Below are 22,027 nucleotides of genomic sequence, written 5' to 3'. Positions count from 1 at the left end.
ATAAAAAGTATGATATAATTTTTATAATCCTTTTGGGATAAAAGATTGTTTTAACATCCACTGAAATGAAAAAAATGAGTGACAAAGGAACTTGAAAAATATGTTTGCCTTAAATAGAAAAATGTTCTCATTAAACTGATTTTCAACAGCCTTTATCAGATATCAAAGCAATGGGATGTTACCCTGACAAATAAAACCATTTTTCACATAATTCAATAACTACTATTGGAAAACTTCAAAATTTAAAATCAAAAGGAGTGATAAGGAACGAAAGAAAATAGCTAATTTAATTTTTCTCTTTCTTTTTCCCCCAGATGACTTGAAACTGGAAGGGAAATGCATGGGAAATGGGCAAGCATCTAGGCCCCAGGTCTTTACCAAATTCCAAAATAGTTCCTGAACAGTGTGTGAGTACTTGTCTCATATCTTAACTAAAAGGGCCCTTCAAGCGGTTCTTTTCAGGACAAGGGAATCTATTCTAGAACGGAATGGATGTTTCTACCTCTAGAGCCTGAAATTCGTGAGCAACTCATAAATATCACACTCTAGACTCCCTCTTAAACCCAGATCTAACTGTGATAGCAGCTCTTTTCCGACAAGTAGGAACAAGTCTTGGAAGAGACCACTATCCAAGAATACTAGGTTTGAAAAGGTGGTAGGGAACTGTAACCAAATTCAAGCCAAATTAATAGGACAAAACAATTTTCTTGGTTTCTTGTCCATTTCGTTCTGACTCATTTAAAAGAACCTGGCACATTTGCAGATTCAGTTCAGTGCTGTATTCGTATTTGCTACTTCTGGATGGTTGGCAGAATCCTGTCTGATCTTTAGCTGTGCAGTGGGAGGTGAAGGAGAGAGTCTTGCCCCACTTTGGGAATGGAGAGGGATGGAGAACAGCACGCAGTAGAGCCACCACGGTGGTGGCAATAGCAATTAGGGAAAGATCTCCCGGGGAAAGGTGAATCTTGAGGACAGAAGTTAATCACGGCTGTGAGTCCAGCAGTCCTGCCCCCTGATGGTAGAGCATCTCCCTCCATTGTCATTCTTGGAGGATCATGGTGGTATTTTATGGAGGAAGCTGGTGAGTTTCTTTATAGATGGTGATAGCACTGAGGCTGTGGCTGCTTTGGAAGAGGAGCCCTGGGGCTCTCGCAGGAAAAGTGGAGGGCCTGGGGAACTCCTGCTGAGACCAGTGTCTGTGAACCTATAGACGCTTGGATTTAGGTGTGGGGCGGAAGTATGGCTACTTGCAGAAACACAGTTTCTAGACAGCAAAGTGATTCTGGTCACACTTGGAATGGGAGATAGCCCTTCTTACCTCTAGGTCTGAGAACATTTCCTGGTAGAAAACGTCTGTCCAAACCCACTGGGAAGGGGACATGGGACAGAAAAGCCAGGAGGCAGGCATCAGAGGTACAAAATGGAGTGAGGAGAACAGATTCATTACAAGGTGGTCAGGTCACGGGTCTTCAGGTAGAGAAGGCTAACTACGTGAGTACTTTAGGCAGAGTAACAGAGGGTAGCAGGCTTTTGATGCACTATGCACAGCTGTCCAGGAGTGGTCACTGGAGTCAGTGGGTCCCCCACAGGGAAGTATGTCCGCAACATTCACATGCAATGGCATAGTCTTGGGAAGCCAAGCCTGCTGAACAAAGCTGCCTAGCGCTCCTTCAAAGATGACTGTCTCAATATAAAGGTGGGACACAGCTGCCTGGAATTCCACCAGAATATAAAATAACCCTTTCTAGAAATGCAAATCAAAACCACGATGAGATATCACAACACAACTGTTAGATTGGCTATTACCAAAATGAAAAACAAACAAACAAAAAAACCCCAAGAAATAACAAGTGCTGGCCAGGATGTGGAGAAACGAGAACCCTTATGCACAGTTGGTAGGAATGTAAATTGGTGCAGTCACTATGGAAAACAATATGAAGTTTTCTCAAAACATTATAAATAGAACTACCATATGATCCAGCAATTCCATTTTTGGGTATATATCTGAAGGAAATGAAATCACTATCTTGAAGAGATATCTGCACCCCTCACGTTCACTGCAGTGTTACTTACAATAACCAAGACGTGGGAACAACCTAGGTGTTCACTGACAGATGAATGAATAATGAAAATGTGATATATACATATAGTGGAATATTGTTCAGTCATAAAAAATAAGGAAATCCTTCCATTTGCAACAACATGGATGAAACTTCAGGGCATTAGGCTAAGTGAAATGAGTCAGACAAAGACAAATACCGTATGATCTCGCTAGAGCTAGGATGAAGTGGAGTGAGAGTTGGAAGCAGAAGCCCTAAAAAAGTGTGGGCACATCACCAGCCCTGACTCTGTCTTCTTGGCAAAATCATCAGTTTGGAAGGTTTGGTGAGTTAGGAGCTATGCCAAAAGTCCCTCCCCATCCTGGGCAGAACCTATAGGTATTGGTGGCATTTCATGCTGGGTGGAGTCATTGAGTAGGGGCCTTACTTACTTCTAGAAGAAGGCTCAGATAAACTTGGGCAGCAGAGTGCCCTGCCAGAAGACTCCTCTTTTTCTGGCACAAGCAGAAAGGTGCCCCAAGAGTTCTCTTTCCTTTCCCCAAATGAGGAGCTTAGAATTTCCTGATACAATTGCATCTGAAGGAGAGAGGGTTGGTACCTGGGTGGTCTATGAACTTTCTTGATTGCTTCAGAGACTGTGGTAATGCTAAAGGTTTGGTGGTCGTGGTAGGGGAACCTAGGGGATATTAGCTTCTGGCTGAATCCAGCTCTGTTAACCGCAATTGGAATTCCTGGCACCTGAGGACACTGTTGGAAAAGAAAGTGGTGGGGAGCATTGGAGATCAAGGCTGCTTAGGAATCAGCTAACACAGTCCGAAGTGGGGGCAAGCAAAGGAAACAGAAATTTGCATGTTTTCCTGAAACAAAAGAGCTATATATGACAACAGGAGGTAGTTCTGATAGGCAAATCGGAGGTGAGCCTGAAGAAACTCCCTTGAAGCATTGGTACAATGCCATGGACGATGCCTTTACTAAGGGCTGAGAGCCAATTCCTGAACATGCCTTCAAGGTGGAGAGGGGAGGGGCCCGTTCCTCATCCCCAGCTCCTATCTGACAGAGGGACTGGACACTGGGGGGTACCTGAGTCCTTGCCCAAGAAGGGGAGCATCAGCCTGAAGGGACACAAGTGGCAGCAGGGTCTGGCTCTAGGCCAAGGGGCTGGCAGGTTGGATGGGGACCAAAGTGGAGTAGGGACTCAGGGAGAATATCAATTAGACAAATGGGTCACACATGGGGCAGTGCCAGGCCCATGGCAGGGACTAAATCTACTCCAAAGGGAAGAGCAGCAACTAGGCACTGACATAGAAAACATTTCTTCTAGAGTTTTAAGTCCTCAGTGAACAGTGAACAAGTATAGACGAAGTACAGTGATACAAATATATAGTGAACACGTATTTGTTTTTGTTCTTGCTGCCATTACTGTTTTCCTTAAACAGCACCTTAGAAGTGATAACTGCAACACCTGTGAATGCAGAGGTTCTGTGAATCAGTTCATGGCCCTGAGGGCACACAGAGACCTTCCAAACAGGAATTCTAATCTTTACTCACACCACTCTCGGTCCACATGAATTCATGTTAACTTTTATGTGGATCTCGTGTCTAGCACTCCCGAACTTCTGGGAGTATCTCTCCTTCCTAAGCCAGAAGATCTCTCTCTCTCATCCACCCGTCCTCGCTCACTGCTTTGTGCTTCCACTGTGCTACGTGCTTCCACTGCCACAGACAGCCTGAAGAGTGTGGCTGTCTTCTTCTGAGTTGCCTTTTCCTTTCTCTTGTCCTAGGAGTCTGATTCCAAGCCTCTCTGCCTACTATAGGTGTCACAGAAGTCCAGAAACCCTTGTGACTTGGTCCAGAGTCTCCAAAGAGAATGGGGGAGAGATGGATAGGCTTAGTGAAGAGATTTCTACAGAGCCATTTTTCCAATTAATGATTAGTTTTTTAAATGAGTTAAAAAAAAAAAGAGCCAAATTTTTAAGTTCACTCTTTACTGTTCCATTCATATAAACGGCCTCAGGGGGATTCCCTGGCCGTCCAGCGGTTAGGACTCTGTGCTTCCACTGCCGAGGGCCTAGGTTCGATCCCTGGTTGGGGAACTAAGATCCCACAAGCCAAGCAGCAAAAAACAAAACAAAACTGGCCTCAGGTCTCTGGTGGGGTAATATACACACATAGAGAAATGTGTGCTTGTATATGTATATTTACCCTTATATGTGTCCAGTTCTCTGTGGTCAAAGAGCTCATCACCTTTTCCAACCTGGGAGCCTCACTGCTTTGATTCCTGCTGATGCTCCTCCTCCAAAAAGTCTACATTACTAGTCTATAAAGACTCATGATCTATTATTTTCTTCGGTTCTTCATGGAAACTAAAGATAATAGCTGCCTTTTTGCTTAACATACTCGTCTCCTAGTCTCACTGCAGCCCCTATTTGTTTTTGTTTTTTAGCGAATTATGAACATGTAGTCAATAAGTGGGAGACAGAGGTGCTTCTGAACTCTCATATGTGTGGCATAGACAGTCACTTTGGGGATTGCAGTAGATTATAGACAATGCCCCTCCTTTTAGAAGACTATAATCAGAACTATTTTCCTCTAAAAATTGAATGTATGAGCCACTTGCTTTATTCTAATAAAAGTCTCTGGATTGCAACTGTGTTTTGTTGCTGTTGGTATAGATTTAGACCATAATTAAGTGGAAATTTACCTCTGATATATTCATCAATGAGCTTTAAATTAACCTTCAGTTTCCTAGCAGTTGGATCAAAGTCACAAATATGCTCGACTAAGTATTGGTTAACGTACTGTGAACAAAGAACAAAAGTTATGGAATCATCAACAAGTGGAAGTAGAGTGCCCAATTCATCAGTTTACATAATTCCATTTATATACACTTTAAAACAGGCAAAACCAGTCTATGGTGTTAGAAGTCAGGATTCTGGTTACCCTGAGGTGAGTGTGCGTGTGTGTGTGTGTGTGTGAGAAGCTGGTGATGGGAGAGGGTACAAAGGAAGGCTTTGGGGATGCCACTAATGTTCTGTTTCTTGATCTAGGTGCCTGTTACAAATGTTCATTGTGTAAAAATTCTTGCCTTTGTATACTTAGGATTTGTGCAATTATGATTTGTATATCTAAACGTGTGTAGGATATTTTTCAATAAAGTGTACTTAAAAAAAAACTTACCAGTTTACACTGATCCCAATTTCCTAAGTCACTTGATAATTCCAATTCTGGGTGAAAGAACAAGATAATCCCTTTTAGGATGTCTTGTACTAGTTTTACGTTGGCTTCCAACTCCTGGGACTGGCTGTCTGGTGATTTCGGCTCTGCCAGAGGATCATAATCATAGAGCAACAGTGACACAAAGTCCATGGAGGTAAGCAGCCGGAGGCACTGTTGTAGCTCTTTCAGCATGACTCGGAAGAAGAGAATGCCTGCCCGCTGGACTTCTCCCACATTTTCAATTTCTGGAATAATAGAGTGACATCCCACATTGTTGTTCAGTACACACACTACTTTTTAATAGGATTCTGAACATAATATAGTAAAACTTTTTTTTGTCTTCAGGAAAAAGAAGATCATATCCTATGGTTTTAAACAATCAGTTTCTCTAGTCACGAAATCAAAAGGCAAAAATGGAATTACACCTGGTGAAGTTCACAGGAAGAGGCTTTGAGGAAATGTGAAAACTTTTTTGGAGTTAGATCTTGGTTTGAATACCTACTTTCCCCCTTATTGGTTCTGCTGTCTCTCTGAGCCTCCTTTTCATTTTCTGTGAGAATAGAGCTGATCCCTACTTCCCTGTTGAGCTGTGGGAATTACAGGAGATGGTATATGTAAAAGTGCTTAGCCCCAGGTCTTACACATAGTGGATGCTCAAAAAACATGAATTTTCTTTTCTTTTTTCTTCTTCTCCCACACTGTGTAGTGGCTAGAAACCTTTCAGCTTTACCCCACCAGAGTGTTACTCTACTAATTCTGGTCATTCCATTCTAGGCAGCCAAAGGTTTCCATGCTTCCTTCTTCCCTCCTTTCTGCCCAAACTGATTTTGTGCTAAGGTAGCCTAGTGGATGTGGAAACGTAAGGACAGGTGCCTGTTCTTGGCTGTGCACTAGCTTGCTATTGGACTTTTATTTTGATGGGCCTTAGCTTCTTTATCTGTAAAATGAGATGTTCCGATGAGTTAGTGCTGTGTAATGTAGTGAAAAGAGCACCCAAACTGGGGTGCAAATCCAGACTTCACCACTTGTTAACTATGTGATTTGGTGCAAGTTGTTTCTCTGAACTTTACTTTCCTCATCTGTAAAATGAAATAATCACCATTCACCTCATAGAGTTATGGTAAGGACTAATTGAAATAACATATTTAAAGTGCTTGACACATGATGTGACATTTAATATTGGGCTGGCCAAAAGGGTCATTCGGGTTTTTCCGTAAGATGTTACAGAAAAACCCAAACGACCTTTATGGCCAACCCAATAAATGCTACTTGTATATTGCCTTTATGAGTCCTTCCAGTTCTAAAACCATGACTCTAGCCAAGAAAACGTGATTCCTTACCCTTTGCTATAATTTATAGCCCATATGCATCAGCCCAAGACTGCAAGAAGGAAATCCTTCCATGTGGAAAGATCTATATATTGCAACAGTTCATTTTAGAAAATGCATCCTACATTGCATTGTCTGTGATTTCCCCAAAACTTTTTAAATCCATGAATTCAGATGGTCGCCACATGCACAATACCTAAGATATAGTTTTTCTTTATTTCTCCAGATAATTCGCCCAGTATTTCATTGCAGGCAACTTGGATCACCTTCGTCATTTTCTGTAGATCTTTAAATTCTCGATACAACAACATCTTACTCCTGCCAATGTTAACATCGAGAACTCCCAAAGCTTCTCCTGTTCTCTCACGAAGTGGAACTACTATGTGGTTTTCTCCACAGACAGAGGCCAAAACAACTTCTGAACTGTCTGTACACTTAAAGAGGAAATCTCTGAAACCAAAACCAAGTAAGCATAACAATATAAAACAACAGCCTGTTTGTAACATTCCACCCAAACATACTGAATCATCTTCTCTTGTGCCTACTACACTCCAACCGCACCAGCCCTTGTTGCTGTTTCGTCTGCCTGGACCACTCCACCCCTTGAGTTCACAGGGGTCTCTCCCTCAGCTCCTCACAGAGAAGCCCTCCCAGACCCCACAATCTAAAATAGCTGCACCTGAGTCTCGCTCCACCCTAATACTCTGCCTTATTGTTTTTACTATATACTTATCCTTATCTGAGGGTATTTGTTTTTTGTTTAAATATTGTCCAATGAGTATTGGTTGAATGCCTGAAGGAACAATGAGCATGTTAGGTCAGGTGTCCTAGAAGCAGAGCCTGAGAAAGGGATGCTCTGTGCAAATGATTTATTGAGGGAGTGCTCTCAGGAGAAACCTGTAAGGGTCTGAGAAAAGCAGGATAGGCAAGGGGGAGGAGCTAAGCAAGAATGTGATTTCAGGTGAACTCTAGCCCCAGTCTGATCCCAAGGGGAGCTATGGAAGGCAAATTGTGCCCAGACTCTGCTCCACCTTGAGGCAGGGGAGAGGCCTTTTGTCAGTCATTAGAGCTCTAAGCTGCTTGGGTTGTGTGTGGAGAGGGTGTTTACAGAACTCTTAGGCACCTCCTGGTGAGAGGTTCCCATTGCTCAAGGGCACGCCTCCAGAGAAAGTTACAGTGTGAGTCATTAGCAGTAGGACCTGGCCCCTGGCAGAAGGTACATAGGGATCTGGGCAGGGCACCTGCTTCAGTGAGGGACCTGCGGTTTTCATAGAAATGTAGAGGCTCCTTTTTTCTCTAGTGAGGCATCTCTTTTTATCTCTTTCCCTCTTTCCCCATCTACATGATATTGAGTGTATCTTTTTTTTTTTTTTGGCCGAACTTTGGCATGCGGAACTTCCTTAACCAGGGATCAAACCCCCGCCCCCTGCAGTGGAAGCACAGAGTCTTAACCACTGGACCATCAGGGAAGTCCTTACATGATACTGAGATGTCATTCCTTTGAGGTATTTGTAAAAATGTTGGTGCTTTGCATAGCCTCAAAAAGCACGTTTAGGGAATTCCCTCGTGGTCCAGTGGTTAGGACTCCCGTGCTTCCACTGCAGGGGACAGGGGTTAGATCCTGGGTCGGGGAACTAAGATTCCATATGCCGCAGGGCATGGCCAAAAAAAAAAAAAGCACACATAGTTCATAACATCAATCCTATGATGATAGGGAAGGTTATGTCCTTCTTTTGCTATTCCTACCCCTTGCTGCAGCTGAGCCATCACTTTGTGTCTTTCTTTTCTTTTCTTTTTTTTAAATTTTATTTATTTATTTATTTATGGCTGTGTTGGGTCTTTGTTTCTGTGCGAGGGCTTTCTCCAGTTGCGGCAAGCGGGGGCCACTCTTCATCGCGGTGCGCGGGCCTCTCACTATCATGGCCTCTCTTGTTGCGGAGCACAGGCTCCAGACGCGCAGGCTCAGCAATTGTGGCTCATGGGCCTAGTCGCTCCGCGACATGTGGGATCTTCCCAGGCCAGGGCTCAAACCCATGTCCCCTGCATTGGCAGGCAGATTCTCAACCACTGCGCCACCAGGGAAGCCCCCATCACTTTGCGTCTTTATGATAACCATAGTAATGATGCATCATGCTAAGCTTTCTTGGTCAACAGGGTTCCTCAAAAAGCACCTGCTCTAAGTTACACACAGGAATCCGAGGTTACAAGTCTGGGTGTTACAAGGACTCCTGTAAAACTCTTGACCAGCACAAGGAATAACTATATGGAAAAGAGCTTAAAACTGAATGAACATTCTGGTATGAGGCCAAACTAAAATTGAATTAACATAGGTACTTAAATGCCAAATTAGCCTACTAGTCTGAGATAGGTTACCGCCTATTCAACTATGCTGACCCTCTAAGAAGCAGTGGTCCCCTTTTGCAAAAGATGTATTCTAGTTAAGATCTGTTTTGCATCTGTCCACAGTTTAATAGCCTTTGCGTTCCACAGGTGAGAGGTATTCAAGGTTATCTAGAACTGGGGGCTTATTAAAGGCAACATTCTTTGCCTCCTCCCCATCTTTGCCCCAGACTGTCTTCTTTAAATAAAAAATACAAGTCCACAGGCTAGCTAACATTAAGAGGATGAGCTCTGATTAAGTGATGTGGGTGTATTTTTCATAACCATGGTGGGTTTTTGTTAATTCCATGTTTACAGGACAATTATAGAAAATAAAACACTAAATTGAAATCTGTTTTAAAAAGGACTTGAGGGGGAAAGGACCCAGGCAGACAAAGGTTTGCAGTAATTTTTCTTTAAAACCCAATCAGAATGAGAGCCAGTGTATATTAATAAGAGGCAGAAGCTGGCAGTCGAACAAAACAGACCATGAGGTATGTCTCATACCTGAAGATGCAAGTCTTCCTAAAGATGATAGGGGGATTCCTGTGGACTTCTGTTAGACCCAGGTGCCCTGTGACCATCATATTTCGTAAAACATAGTCCGAATCCTTGAAAAGAGGCAGAGATATCATTAGAGAGAGGAGTACTTAGACTTCATACTCTCTTTTTTTTTTTTTTTTTTTCATACTCTCTTTTTTAAAAAATATTTATTTATTTGTTTTTGGCTGCGTCAGGGTCTTAGTTGTGGTGCATGGGTGGCGTGCGAGCTCTTCGTTGTGGCGCGCCGGCTTCTCTCTAGTTGTGGCCCATGGGGTCAGTAACTGCGGTGCACCAGCTTAGTTGCCCCGAGGCATGTGGGATCTTAGTACCCCGACCAGAGATCAAACTCCTGTCCCCTGCATTGGAAGGCAGATTCTTAACCACTGGACCACCAGGGAAGTCCCCTAGACTTCATACTCTCATTAAGACTTTTGGGGACAAATAAATAGAAAAAAAATTAGAAAAGCTTAGGTAATATAAAATGTTTTTCAAATTATAGGTCAAGGTCAATATAATTTTGAGCCACAATGGTGCCAAACACTTGGGCCTCAAGGTTTGGGTCTCAGAATTTTTTTTCCCTATCCTCACTCATTCTATTGGTCATCCCATCCAGTCTCACGGTTTTTGTTTTGTTTTGGGTTGTTTTGGTAAAATATACACAGCATAATATTATCATTTTATCCATTCATAAGTGTGCAATTCAGGCTTGGACAGGCTGTACTGGTCTCTACGTGGCTGTGACCCCACCCAGACCCTGGCTGCTGAGTGGTCCTCCTCTCCCCGTCAGGAGATGGTCTCCACCTCCATAAGATGAACTTGGGTCAGATGGATAGTGACCCTTGTGGTCTTGTCCACAGCATTACAATTCTGAAACTACACGCCCCTTCAGCCGCGCTTCTTGCTGACTGCTATAGGTGATGTTAACCTTCTTCATGGGCCCTAGGTGCTATTCCTCTGAGGGCTCCAACAAAGTGCTTAGACACTGGCCAAATGGAATGCTCCCCAGACCCCACACACTATGGCCCCACTGTGTCTGTGGACTATGGGACCTGGTGGTCTGCCCCCTATACCGAGAGGTTCTCACCGCCGCCCGCCCAACACATACACACCAGGTGGTCTGCCCCAGTTCAGAAGGCACTTGAAGGCTCCCACCCCCACCCCACCCCAGGAGCAGCACCCACAACTAGGCATTCTCCACCTCCTTGGCCTGGTCACCCCATCAGAGAGCTCTGTGATTCTGCCCTCTTTAGCCAAGGCCTCGTCACCTTGATCCAGCCACTGAAGGAGGGAAGCGGGGACCTGGAGGGAAGGAAGGAAAAGAAGCCAAAAAAGGAAGGGGAGAGGCACCTGTGGGACGGCCAGGTAAAGGACTGGAAGACAATCAAGGTGTTGCCACCACCTGATCAGGCACCGTGCAGAATAGTTTAGCCTCTTGAAAGGAAGACCCCTTTCCATCCATTCTTATCACATGAAAAATCCTAACCTTAACATTAAGTGTAAAGAAGCAAAGCAAACATTCATCAAAAACTCATCACATTGTAGATAGGGAGCCTTTTTTGTTCTTTTTTTGATTGGTGTGATATAAGGTGTCCTTCCAAAACAGGGGTGCCTCATCCCTTCCCAGTTCACCCATATGATTCTGGTGGGGTCTGCCAGTTACTGTACATTTCCCACCCTGGCCAGGAGGGGCATATCTCAGGATAGATCAAAACGAGTTTTCTTTCTTGGGTTTTTCCAAATTAGAACAGGAAAGCAAAATTCTTTTTTAGTTACTAAGCATCAGGCTTGCCCTGTAGAAAAAAACCTGTCTTTAGCCAGAAGGGCAAAGCCAAAGTGCAGAGGGAAACAAACGTGAGAACTGGGAAGAGAAATAACATGAGAGAGTCCAGATGGTCATCCCGAAAGCCAGCCTGACTCCTGCCCTTTCTTCATTTGGTTACCTGAGTTAATCAATCCCCCCCCCCTTTGCCTAAGGCAGTTTGATGGATTTCTGCCACTCACAACCAAGGATCTTGAGTTGGGGTCATAGCGTAATAGCTAACTGAATATGCTTTAAAATACGAGCAAGACAATAGTATCTAGAAACTCTGTTAACCTGGGGAGGTCTAACACTGCCCAGCCTTGCCTACCTTCGCTGGGCTAGGCTCAATGAAGTATGTAGTGATGGCAGTGATGCTGGATGTGATGTTGTAGAGCCAGCTGATGCCAGTGATCACGATATGCAGGATGTGCTCTCGGCTGTGGACGTAGTGATAGGCAGTACTAAAAACATTGGCAACTCCCTGTAGAGAGAGAAAATTTAAATTGCCTTTTCTATTTAAAACACCAAAATAATTAGTAATGCATCAATTGGATTATCTTTTTAATTGATAATCTACTTCCTACAAATTATTCATCAGTTCTCAAAAGGCAGTGTTCCAGATTCTACTGTGAAAAAAGGATCACAATGAAATCAAAAGTAAGGAGAGATCTACCATAAGATCAACTGAACTTACTGTGTTTCCTGACAATCATCCAGTGAAATCTGTGATATGTGCTATCAGAAAATAGTGTCAGAAGAACAAGATAAACTTTGAAATCAGAAAAAAAGGTTTAAAAGCCAAGAACTGATGCCAACCTTGGACAGATGGGTAAGAGCCGCCCTGATCTGATGCAATATTAATGTCTGCATCTTTACAAGGCTACTGTCATCAGATCAGCAAGCAGTACAGGTGTGCTGGGTTCCAAGGCCTGCAACACGCTAGAGTACACCATCTTCTTAGATACATAAAGAGAGCCTGTTCCACAGAGAAGGGACGGGAAGTCCTTAGAACCCATCTGTGGTCTTCTTGTCAAGAAACTCTAGGAACCAAAAATTCTTCAAAAATATCTGCATTTTATATTAGGACCCAAGGCATCTAAGGGTAACCCAGGAGCCTTTACCTCCAAGGGCTAGAGAGTCAATTTGGAATTCACTTTGACATATTCTCTAATAAGACCATATATAGTTCACCTACTGATAACTCCATACTCTTCCATTTTGCTTCTTAATATCTTCACATGATTCTTACGTCTGATGAGAATGAACCTTATTATTAAAAAAGATGTCCAGGGAAAAAGATTCTACCACTTTCCTCAGTTGTACTTCCAGTAAATGAGAGGAGAAAAATTTAAATAATGGTAAATAAACATCAAGAGCATACAGGGGAACAAACGACAGCAACTTCCTGATTGCTGCTATGTCCCAGTCCATTGCCTCCATAAAGGTTTTCAATCTTCCTTCACTGAAATTTCTATTCATAAAATTAAATTTAAATGCTTGTAGAAGTGGTCCAGTTATTTTATAGTCTTAAAAGTGCCTCTCCTTTTTGAGATCTAATATGAAAACACGAATACTCGAGAAACATTTAGGCTTTTCCTTCATTCTTTATCCTCAAAAATTATAACACTGAAATAAGAACTATGGGAAGGCATATCATATTTAGAACCACTTGTGGAAAGAGCAAAGGATTTCAAGGTACCACTATTAATAAAACATTAATATGTCCCTTCTAAAAGTTCATTCCTACTTTTTGGGTTTTAGTTAGTAGTCTAATAGCTGGATTTCAGTTCTATAGCAGAAAATGCTGTTCCTATGATTAATGCAATCAGACACATATTAACAATCTTCCCAGACAGGCTGAGACATAGATGGGCAGCTGAGGCTGAGTCCTTCCATGTGTAATGGGGAGCCTCTCCAAAAACTGATACAAGTATGATGACACTATCTATATACATAGCTTCACTCTCATCTGGTTTCAGGTTTCGCTTTTTAAAAAGTATAGAAGGAGAGGCCACCCTACCATAGATCTTGAAGAATTTTTCTGTGCCTTACCTGATAGAATTTGATCTCATGGGGTAGGAAGATGTTTATTTTCTGGGGATCTCTTAAGGTGTCAACAGCCAAGACCCCAAAGATCCTCATATATGCATCCTGAAGAGGCAGAGCCAGGAATGACCCATTTTGATCGTTCTTCTTGCGGGAATGGTTCCAGAAGAAGATGTTCCCATGGTTCTGAACTTGGGGGACGTGTACTGGCTTCCCTTCATCCACTACTGTAAAGCTGAGAAATAGGAATATGAGGATGGGAGAAAGGCAACAGGAGGGGGCTTTAGATTAAACCATGCAGGAAACTAGATCCAACCATTCATAATCATTAGTATTATATATCAGAGAAGTGGGCTCAGATAAAATTGCCAGTTAGGAGAGTCTGACTTGAGAGAAAGATTTAAAAAATAAGCTTAATGGTGTATATATAGAAGAAGAAAGACGTTGCTTGGAAAAAAATGAGGATGGATGAGCCAGATACAGTCAGATTAGGGGGACACGATGGAAAGGGCAAGGAATTAATAGTGATTACATTGTTATAATGGTTGCAATATCCAGCTGCATTTGATGTGGGACTCTAAATGGTGTTGGGGAAAGACTGCTACAAAGGAAAATAATATCAATAAAAGTTGACATAGAGTGCTTACACTATGACAGGCAAAAAAAAAAAAAAGCTTCGATCATAACAGAGAAAACATATATAAAAAGGATGCAGGAGACATAACTTACAGAGTAGGCAGAAATAATTGAACTGAAACTGTGAAGCAGAGTCCCTACATGGAAGATTAATGCCTAAGAGTGAACTCTAGAAACAACCAGGTGAAACCATCCAAGACTGGAAACACGTCACCTCCTGCTCTAGAAAGTTTGGTGATCTGAGGCATTTCTCTCTTGGGCAGCTAACTAGGATTTCAATGCTAGTTTACTTCACAAAAGGAATTATTTTTTTTAGAAGGGTGAAACCAACCTCTTCAAGATATTCTTACCTGATCCCCTTCATGTCCCTGTAGAGCACTCTGTTCAGTACAAATGGAGCATCGTCTAAAGTACAAGCTATATTCCTCAATAGAACATTCCCTCTATCAGGCAGTAGTAGGTTTTCTTCTAATAGGGAAATGTGAGCACTGATCTTCTTATTTCCATGGGCTTCAGCATCCTATGGCAAAATGTTTCCGACCATTTATTTGCCAATAGCCAAAGAGCTATTCTCTTAATCATGTCTCCCTTCATTAGCCAGTTTGTGTATCTGAACCCAATAATTTAATTTTCCTGAATAAATGATGCAGATATTACCATTCATAGGCAGTGGGGAAAAAGCTGACACCACAGGTGTTCCTGAAACCTGAGTTTTACTGACTGGAATAGATTTACACAATGTCAATCAGACTAGTTTACTTTAAAAAAAAAAATCTGCCAGGTCTACTTAAATTTAGAGGTTTAAAACTTGGATCCCTTTGAACCATACTCATGTTGTATGGGCTTCAGTTAAAAGTACTTATTCCAGAGAGCTGGGGCAAGAAGATGACTTCATTTCATTCATATTTCTTAACCATCTACTATGATGTGAATATGGGAAAAAATGCTCTCAAGAAATTCTTAACATTGTTTGGCTATGACGTTTGATTTACATCATTTCAGGAAAGGATTACTTGGGGATGCAGATTGCAGACTTTACTCAACTACTATTTCTAATTAAAATAACTGAGAATTCTCTGTACCTAAAATATTATAACAATATTATATGTTAACACATATATTAAATATGCCCATAAATTGGGGACATGAGAGACACTTTCTCTGATATTTGTCTCCTCTTTCTATGTACTTGGGTTTGCTCTTTGTGCTTTTCTTTTCCCTTCTGCCTTGATTCCTCCTTTTCTACATAGAAGATCAATAGGCTAACTAACAAAGATGTATTAAGATGTATTAAGATGTATCTCAGGGTGGGCTTCCCTGGTGGCGCAGTGGTTAAGAACCTGCCTGCCAATGCAGGGCACATGGGTTCAAGCCCTGGTCTGGGAAGATCCCACATGCCACAGAGCAACTAAGCCGGTGCGCCACAACTACTGAGCCTGCGCTCTAGAGCCTGCGAGCCACAACTACTGAGCCCATGTGCCACAACTACTGAAGCCCCTGCGCCTAGAGCCCATGCTCTGCAACAAGAGAAGCCACCGCAATGAGAAGCCCGCGCACCACAACAGAGTAAACCCCGCTCGCCGCAACTAGAGAAAGCCCACACACAGCAATGAGACCCAACACAGTCAAAAATAAATAAAATAATTAAAAAAAAAAAAAAGATGTATCTTAGGGTACTACAGATCTCTGAAGCAAGTTGGAGCAATACATCTTTTTCTTGATTGGTCTCCTGTTGCTGGTCACATCATTTCCAACTACATTGGAAAATTCAGCCATTCAGGAGATGATTCCCATAAACAAGTGCTGCTATTTAGCTGAGATGAACGACATAGTTTCCCTGGATCAATGGAAGCTGTGATATATGTAGAAGACAGCCATGCTGTTTCTGCCTGGAAAGAGCAGCAAGCTGGGAGTGTCTGAGGTGGCAGCAGAGCTGTGGACAGTGGTCCATCCAGGTCATGTATTTTAAGTGACAGGATTCTGTAATAGTCTCAGATTGTTTCTAGGCAGTGCTATGAAATATAGTGTCATGTTGGATTCTACTTTATAATGACTTTATGATTTAAATTGTTCCTTTTAAAACTGACTCCCAGGAGGCTTCCCTGGTGGTGCAGTGGTTGAGAGTCTGCCTGCCAATGCAGGGGACGCAGGTTCGAGCCCTGGTCTAGGAAGATCCCACACGCCGCAGAGCAACTGGGCCCGTGAGCCACAACTACTGAGCCTGCGCGTCTGGAGCCTGTGCTCCGCAACAAGAGAGGCCGTGATAGTGAGAGGCCCGCGCACCGCGATGAAGAGTGGCCCCCGCTTGCCGCAACTAGAGAAAGCCCTTGCACAGAAACGAAGACCCAACACAGCTAAAAATAAATAAATAAATAAATAATAAAAACAATAAAGGAATTCCTTAAAAAAAAAAAAAAGACTCCCGAAACATCATGCAAGGGAAATGTAGCTTGAACTGCATGTACATCTCCTCACGGTTATTTTTTTTTTTTTTAACATCTTTCTTGGAGTGTAATTGCTTTACAATGCTGTGTTAGTTTCTGCTGTATAGCAAAGTGAATCAGCTATATGTATACATATATCCCCATATCCCCTCCCTCTTGCGTCTCCCTCCCACCCTCCCTATCCCACCCCTCTAGGTGGTCACAAAGCATTGAGTTGATCTCCCTGTGCTACGCAGCTGCTTCCCACTAGCTATCTATTTTACATTTGGTAGTGTATATATGTCAATGCTACTCTCTTACTTTGTCCCAGCTTACCCTTCCCCCTCCCCGTGTCCTCAAGTCCATTCTCTACGTCTGCGTGTTTATTCCTGTCCTGCCCCTAGGTTCATCAGAACCATTTTTTTTTTTTTAGATTCTATATATATGTGTTAGCATACGGTATTTGTTTTTCTCTTTCTGACTTACTTCACTTTGTATGACAGACTCTAGGTCCATCCACCTCACTACAAGTAACTCAATTTCGTTACTTTTTATGGCTGAGTAATATTCCATTGCATATATGTGCCACATCTTCTTTATCCATTCATCTGTCGATGGACACTTAGGTTGCTTCCATGTCCTGGCTATTGTAAATAGTGCTGCAATGAACATTCCTCATGGTTATTATTTTTTTTTAAATCTCCTTTTAGCGGTTATTTTTTAATGTCACTTTATTGTCTGTTCTAGGCTTATCTGACTTTTTTTATTTTTTTTATTTTTTTTAATTTTTTATCTGACTTTTGGCACAATGAAATTAGGAATCCCAAGACATAATTTTATTTCTTATACCTTTACTCTCTGCTTGCCAACTTGCAATCATTCCAGTTGCATCTTTACTAGGCTTTGGGTCATTGTAAAGTATTGGAATGAATAAAACATCTATAGCAGCAATTTCTCAAGAGAATTTAGTGTGTTCCTCCTTTGTAACCATTGCACATCACCTACTGTAAGGAAATTTTTTCTCTTATATATCATTTTAGAAAACACACCTGGGTGAGGGCCTTAAAGGTCTCCGCGTACACTGGCTCCAAGGATACTCCACTTGTCTCTGCAGCACGTTGGATTTGGTGCAGCCACTTTTGTCTGGCACAATTTCTCAGACTCTCAACATGGCTCCTTTCTAAAGTATTCATCAGAAACTCCACAACGCTTTCCAGAACTTGATCTTCATTGCCCCTCAGTTCAGATACAACCAATTCTATGTATTTCTGAAACTGTTTGGAAGACAACCTCACTTCGTGACCAGGGTGTGGCTTTGGAAATTGGATGTGTAGTTTAGCTAAAAGACATAAATACAAAACCAAGAACTAATCAAAAGTTCATTCATCTGTGGGGGAAATTTTCATTCTCCTCTCTTACAGCAAATTGAAGCCTCTGACAACTGCTTCCCATGGAAAACCAGGCATATCAAAGGCACCTCAAGCCCAATGGAACATCTTACAGTGACTTTCTATACTGAACTCAAGATGACTCTTATGTCATCTGTTATTGTTTTGTTTTAATTCTACCACTCAGCCAGGTGAAACCTTATAACATCATCCTTAGGTCCCTTAAATTCTAGAATCCATCGTGTCCAACTCCTTCATTTTACCCATGTGGACACCTGACTCTATAGAGGTTCAGTAACTTGCCCATGGTCATGTGACCATTTAGTGAAAGATCCAGTATCGGAACCCAGCTCTCCTGACCATTGTGTAGTATCTTTTCCTCTGTGGAACATAGTTCTCTGTTATGAAGTTTTCCCATCCTGTAAGTGGAAACCACCTCATTATGCCTTTTGAAACTTCATTAAATAAATTGTCTTCAGAGGCAGTCTAAGACAAGTAGTGTAGTATAATGTACAGTTTGCAGAAGACATAGTTAATGAAGAACACATGACAGTTGATAAACTTAGGTACCTTTGAAGATCAACATATTGGTTACGTTCATTTCTGAAAAGGTTGAAGACCTTAACTAACTCTGATTGCTCTTTCCCTCATGTACTACATACTTTAAGAATTTGAAATCTGTTATGCCAAAGTAATCAGATAAATCCTTAAACCCAGTGAAGAGCAAAATCATTTATACTGGGATCTAAGCAAATGAAGGAGAGAACTTATTACATTAGAATAAGATTTTTAGTAGCTTTTGATTGAGAAGAATTGATCAGAAGAGAAAAATATAATATAGGAGAAGAAAAAGTCATTAAGGAGAATAAGAAGTTAAGTAACTTCAGGGGAAACTTGCAAGCCATTCAGACTTGAGAGGTGAGTCAGACCTTGTAGAAGCAGAAAGATAAAACAAGAAGGGAAAATAGGCAGAACTGTGGAGTGGTTTGGATTCTTTTAACCCCAAGAGCATGGGTAGCCAGGCACACAGAAGGAATCTAACTATGTACAGTTAAGGTCTTGGACAAAGCACTCTACAACAGTTCAACTCCTGATTGCTCTGACATTTTCTATATTCCCACCAGCAATGCACAAGGGTTCCAATTTCCCCATATCCTTGCAAACACTGTTATTTTCCATTTTAAAAATTATAGTCATACTACATGAGCAACAAAAGCAAAAATAAATTAGCGGGGCTACATCAAACTAAAAACCTTCTGCACAGCAAAAGTAGCAACAAAATGAACACCTACAGTATGGGAGAAAATATTTGCAAATCATATATCTGATAAGGGGTTAATATCCAAAATACATGAGGAACTCATACAACTCAATAGAAACAAAAAATCTGATTGAAAAATGGGCAGAGGAACTGAATAGATACTTTTCCAAAGAAGACATGCAAATGACCAAAGGTGCATGAAAAGATGCTCAAACATCATTAATCATCAGGGAAATGCAAATCAAAACCACAATGAGATATCACATCACACTTGTTAGAATGACTGTCATCAAAAAGACAAGAGATAACAAGTGTTGGTAAGGATGTGAAGAAAAGGGAACCCTTGTGGACTGTTGGTGGGAATGTAAATTGGTATAGTTACTGTGGAAAACAGTGTGGAGGTTCCTCAAGAAATTAAAAATAGAACTACCAAATGATCCAGGAATTCTACTTCTGGATATATATCTGAAGGAAATAAAATCACTGTCTCGAAGAGATATCTGCATCTCATGTTCATTGCAGAATTATTCACAGTAGCCAAGATATGGAAACAACCTAAGTGTTTGTCAACGAATTAATGGATAAAGAATCATGGAGTGTGTGTGTGTGTGTATATATATATATGACATACGAATTATATATATGTATGTATATATGTGAATGACACATATACCATGGAACATTACTGAGCCATGAGAAAGAAGGAAATCCTGTCATTTGCAACAACATGGATGGACCTTGAGGGCTTTATGCTAAGAGAAATAAGTCAGACAAAGACAAATACTGTATGATCTCACTTATATGTGGAATCTAAAAAAGCCAAACTCACAGAAACAGAGTGTAGAATGGTAGTTGCCAGGGGCTGGGGGTGGGGGAAATGGGGAGATGGTGGTCAAAGCGTACAAACTTTCATTATAAGAAAAGTTCTGGGATTCTAACGTACAGCATGGTGATTATAGTTAATACTGCATTGTATACTTGAAAGTTTCTAAGGGAGTAGATCTTAAATGTTCTCATCACAAAAAAAGAAATGGTATTGTGTGAGGTGATGGAAGTATTAACTAAGCTACTGTGGTAATCATTTCATAATACATGTGCATCAAATCAATACATCGTACATCTTAAACTTACACAATGTTACATGTCAATTATATCTCAATAAAGCTCAAAAAAAATTATAGCCACACTAGTAAGTGTGAAGTGGTATCTCACGGTTTTAGACCAACCAGTGTTTTAACTGTATATATGCCATAATACCGGGAAACTTGAAGCCAAGTTGTTACCACAACTTAAGAAAATTACATTTTTACCTTTCTTCATAGATTCCTTTTCCATTCCCTCCTTGTATGTGTACAAGAGTTCATCAACTTCATTCAGATCCAGGAAGCCTGAGCCATCACAGTCCCACTTCTGAAAGAGGGCATTTAGGAGAAGTCCCCGTCGGACTTGGGAAGCATTTTGTCTAGCCTAGGATACAAACAGGATAACAAAGCACAGAAGATACACTGTATTGTGCTAGCTGGCATCTTATGCTTATTCCCCCCAAAGTGCAGCATTTTTTATAGAAACAGCTTTACTTTGGGACTAAGCATAAATATGAATGGTAAAATGAAGCATTTAATTTTTTATTATTTAAAAATATTTTTTAATTAAAAAAATTTTTTTAAATGAAGCATTTAATTTTAATTCTCTAAATATCATTTCTTTGTTTCACCTCTAAGCCAAAAAGCAGGCATTCTCTGCATTGAACTAAAACACATTAATTTAGGAAGGGGACTCACTCCTTGAGAATCTTTGATTCATTCCTTTCCACTCCCTTACTAGTTGTTCAAGAATGTGATAAAACATGGGGTGCTGTGCCTGGCTTCTTGATGGAATATGTTTTGTAGTAAAGGGGGTTGGATGGCAGTGTTCAAACAACAAAAAAATGACTGTGTTCAAAAATTCTTTTTTATATTTAACATTGACCTAACTTGATATTAATTTTATTTACCATTTAGACTTTTTTACTAGATTATGTCAACTAGATAGTAATTTAATTTCGTTGCTAAAAGAAAGTGAACATATACCATTTGATTAAATGGGGGGAATAGCAGTTGAGGAGGCAAAAGGAATATCAACTCTAGATTAGGTTGAGAAGACTCATAAGACTGATAAGTTTACTGAATATGCCTGGTGAACCTGATTTATGTATTTCATATAAGAGTACCTAAGTTGTTTATATCAGCTAATGTGTTTGCATTTATCACCTAGGTAAGTAGTAATTTCTTAAGAAATATGTACTACCTTGGTGCACATGAATAAAAATATATATTCAAGCCACAATTGTACCCCTATGTGCATTTGCAAATGCACTCACACAGCAGACAGTGCACACACACACACGCACACACACACACACATACACACACACACATCTTTGCATATACACATTTCTGCTCCTCGGAATCTGCTCTTCCAGCTTCAGAGGAGCAAAAACACAGCTGTAAAATAAACCATCACCTGCCATCAGCAATCATGTTCTTATTAGGGGAATGAGTTCTCTGGAGTGTGATCTTAGAATATTTGACATTAAAATGAAGTATTTAATGGCCATGCTCGTTGAACTAAAGTGATAGGTTTGGTTGTAAGTTACTTAAGAAGAGCTAGACTAGGAGCAACTGAGATTGATAGATTTATTTATAATAGTGACCTCACTTGTTTTATTGATAAATAATATTACTCACCTCTTCTAAGCCACTCATTTTCTCTTCTTTTGTTTCAACAAAGCCCTTCTTAAAAAAGGAGGTGAGGGCTTCGCTGACACTCAAGGGGGCATCTTCACCAACAAATGTCTCCAGGAGTTGCACAAACTGGAGCAGATTGAAGGAAACTCCATTGAAGGCACTCCTACCTTTTATTTCCTTGTAAGACTGAATATTTCTGATAATCAAGTGTAGGTCTATC

The 22,027-nt window shown here is 41.1% G+C and overlaps 1 protein-coding gene across 1 annotated transcript in view; it reads right to left on the bottom strand.

Moving 5' to 3' along the window:
• The window catches only part of EFCAB5 (EF-hand calcium binding domain 5), a 93,320-nt gene that overhangs the window by 6,477 nt on the left and 64,816 nt on the right, over positions 1 to 22,027 (bottom strand). Inside the window, exons 12-21 of the mRNA XM_036838168.1 lie at positions 21,808 to 22,022; positions 20,392 to 20,548; positions 17,482 to 17,771; positions 14,360 to 14,529; positions 13,380 to 13,608; positions 11,656 to 11,808; positions 9,491 to 9,594; positions 6,801 to 7,054; positions 5,238 to 5,521; positions 4,762 to 4,858 (exon numbers count right to left, since the gene is read on the bottom strand). Of these exons, the coding sequence (XP_036694063.1) occupies positions 4,762 to 4,858; positions 5,238 to 5,521; positions 6,801 to 7,054; positions 9,491 to 9,594; positions 11,656 to 11,808; positions 13,380 to 13,608; positions 14,360 to 14,529; positions 17,482 to 17,771; positions 20,392 to 20,548; positions 21,808 to 22,022 (1,953 nt within the window). The remainder of the gene's footprint in view (positions 1 to 4,761; positions 4,859 to 5,237; positions 5,522 to 6,800; positions 7,055 to 9,490; positions 9,595 to 11,655; positions 11,809 to 13,379; positions 13,609 to 14,359; positions 14,530 to 17,481; positions 17,772 to 20,391; positions 20,549 to 21,807; positions 22,023 to 22,027) is intronic.

The sequence above is a fragment of the Balaenoptera musculus genome, chromosome 20 (genome assembly GCF_009873245.2).
Source record: "Balaenoptera musculus isolate JJ_BM4_2016_0621 chromosome 20, mBalMus1.pri.v3, whole genome shotgun sequence".
In the NCBI taxonomy this organism is placed as follows: Eukaryota; Metazoa; Chordata; class Mammalia; order Artiodactyla; family Balaenopteridae; genus Balaenoptera; species Balaenoptera musculus.
The sequence above is the reverse complement of the archived record's forward strand: the minus strand, read 5'-3'. Positions and strand labels throughout refer to the sequence as shown.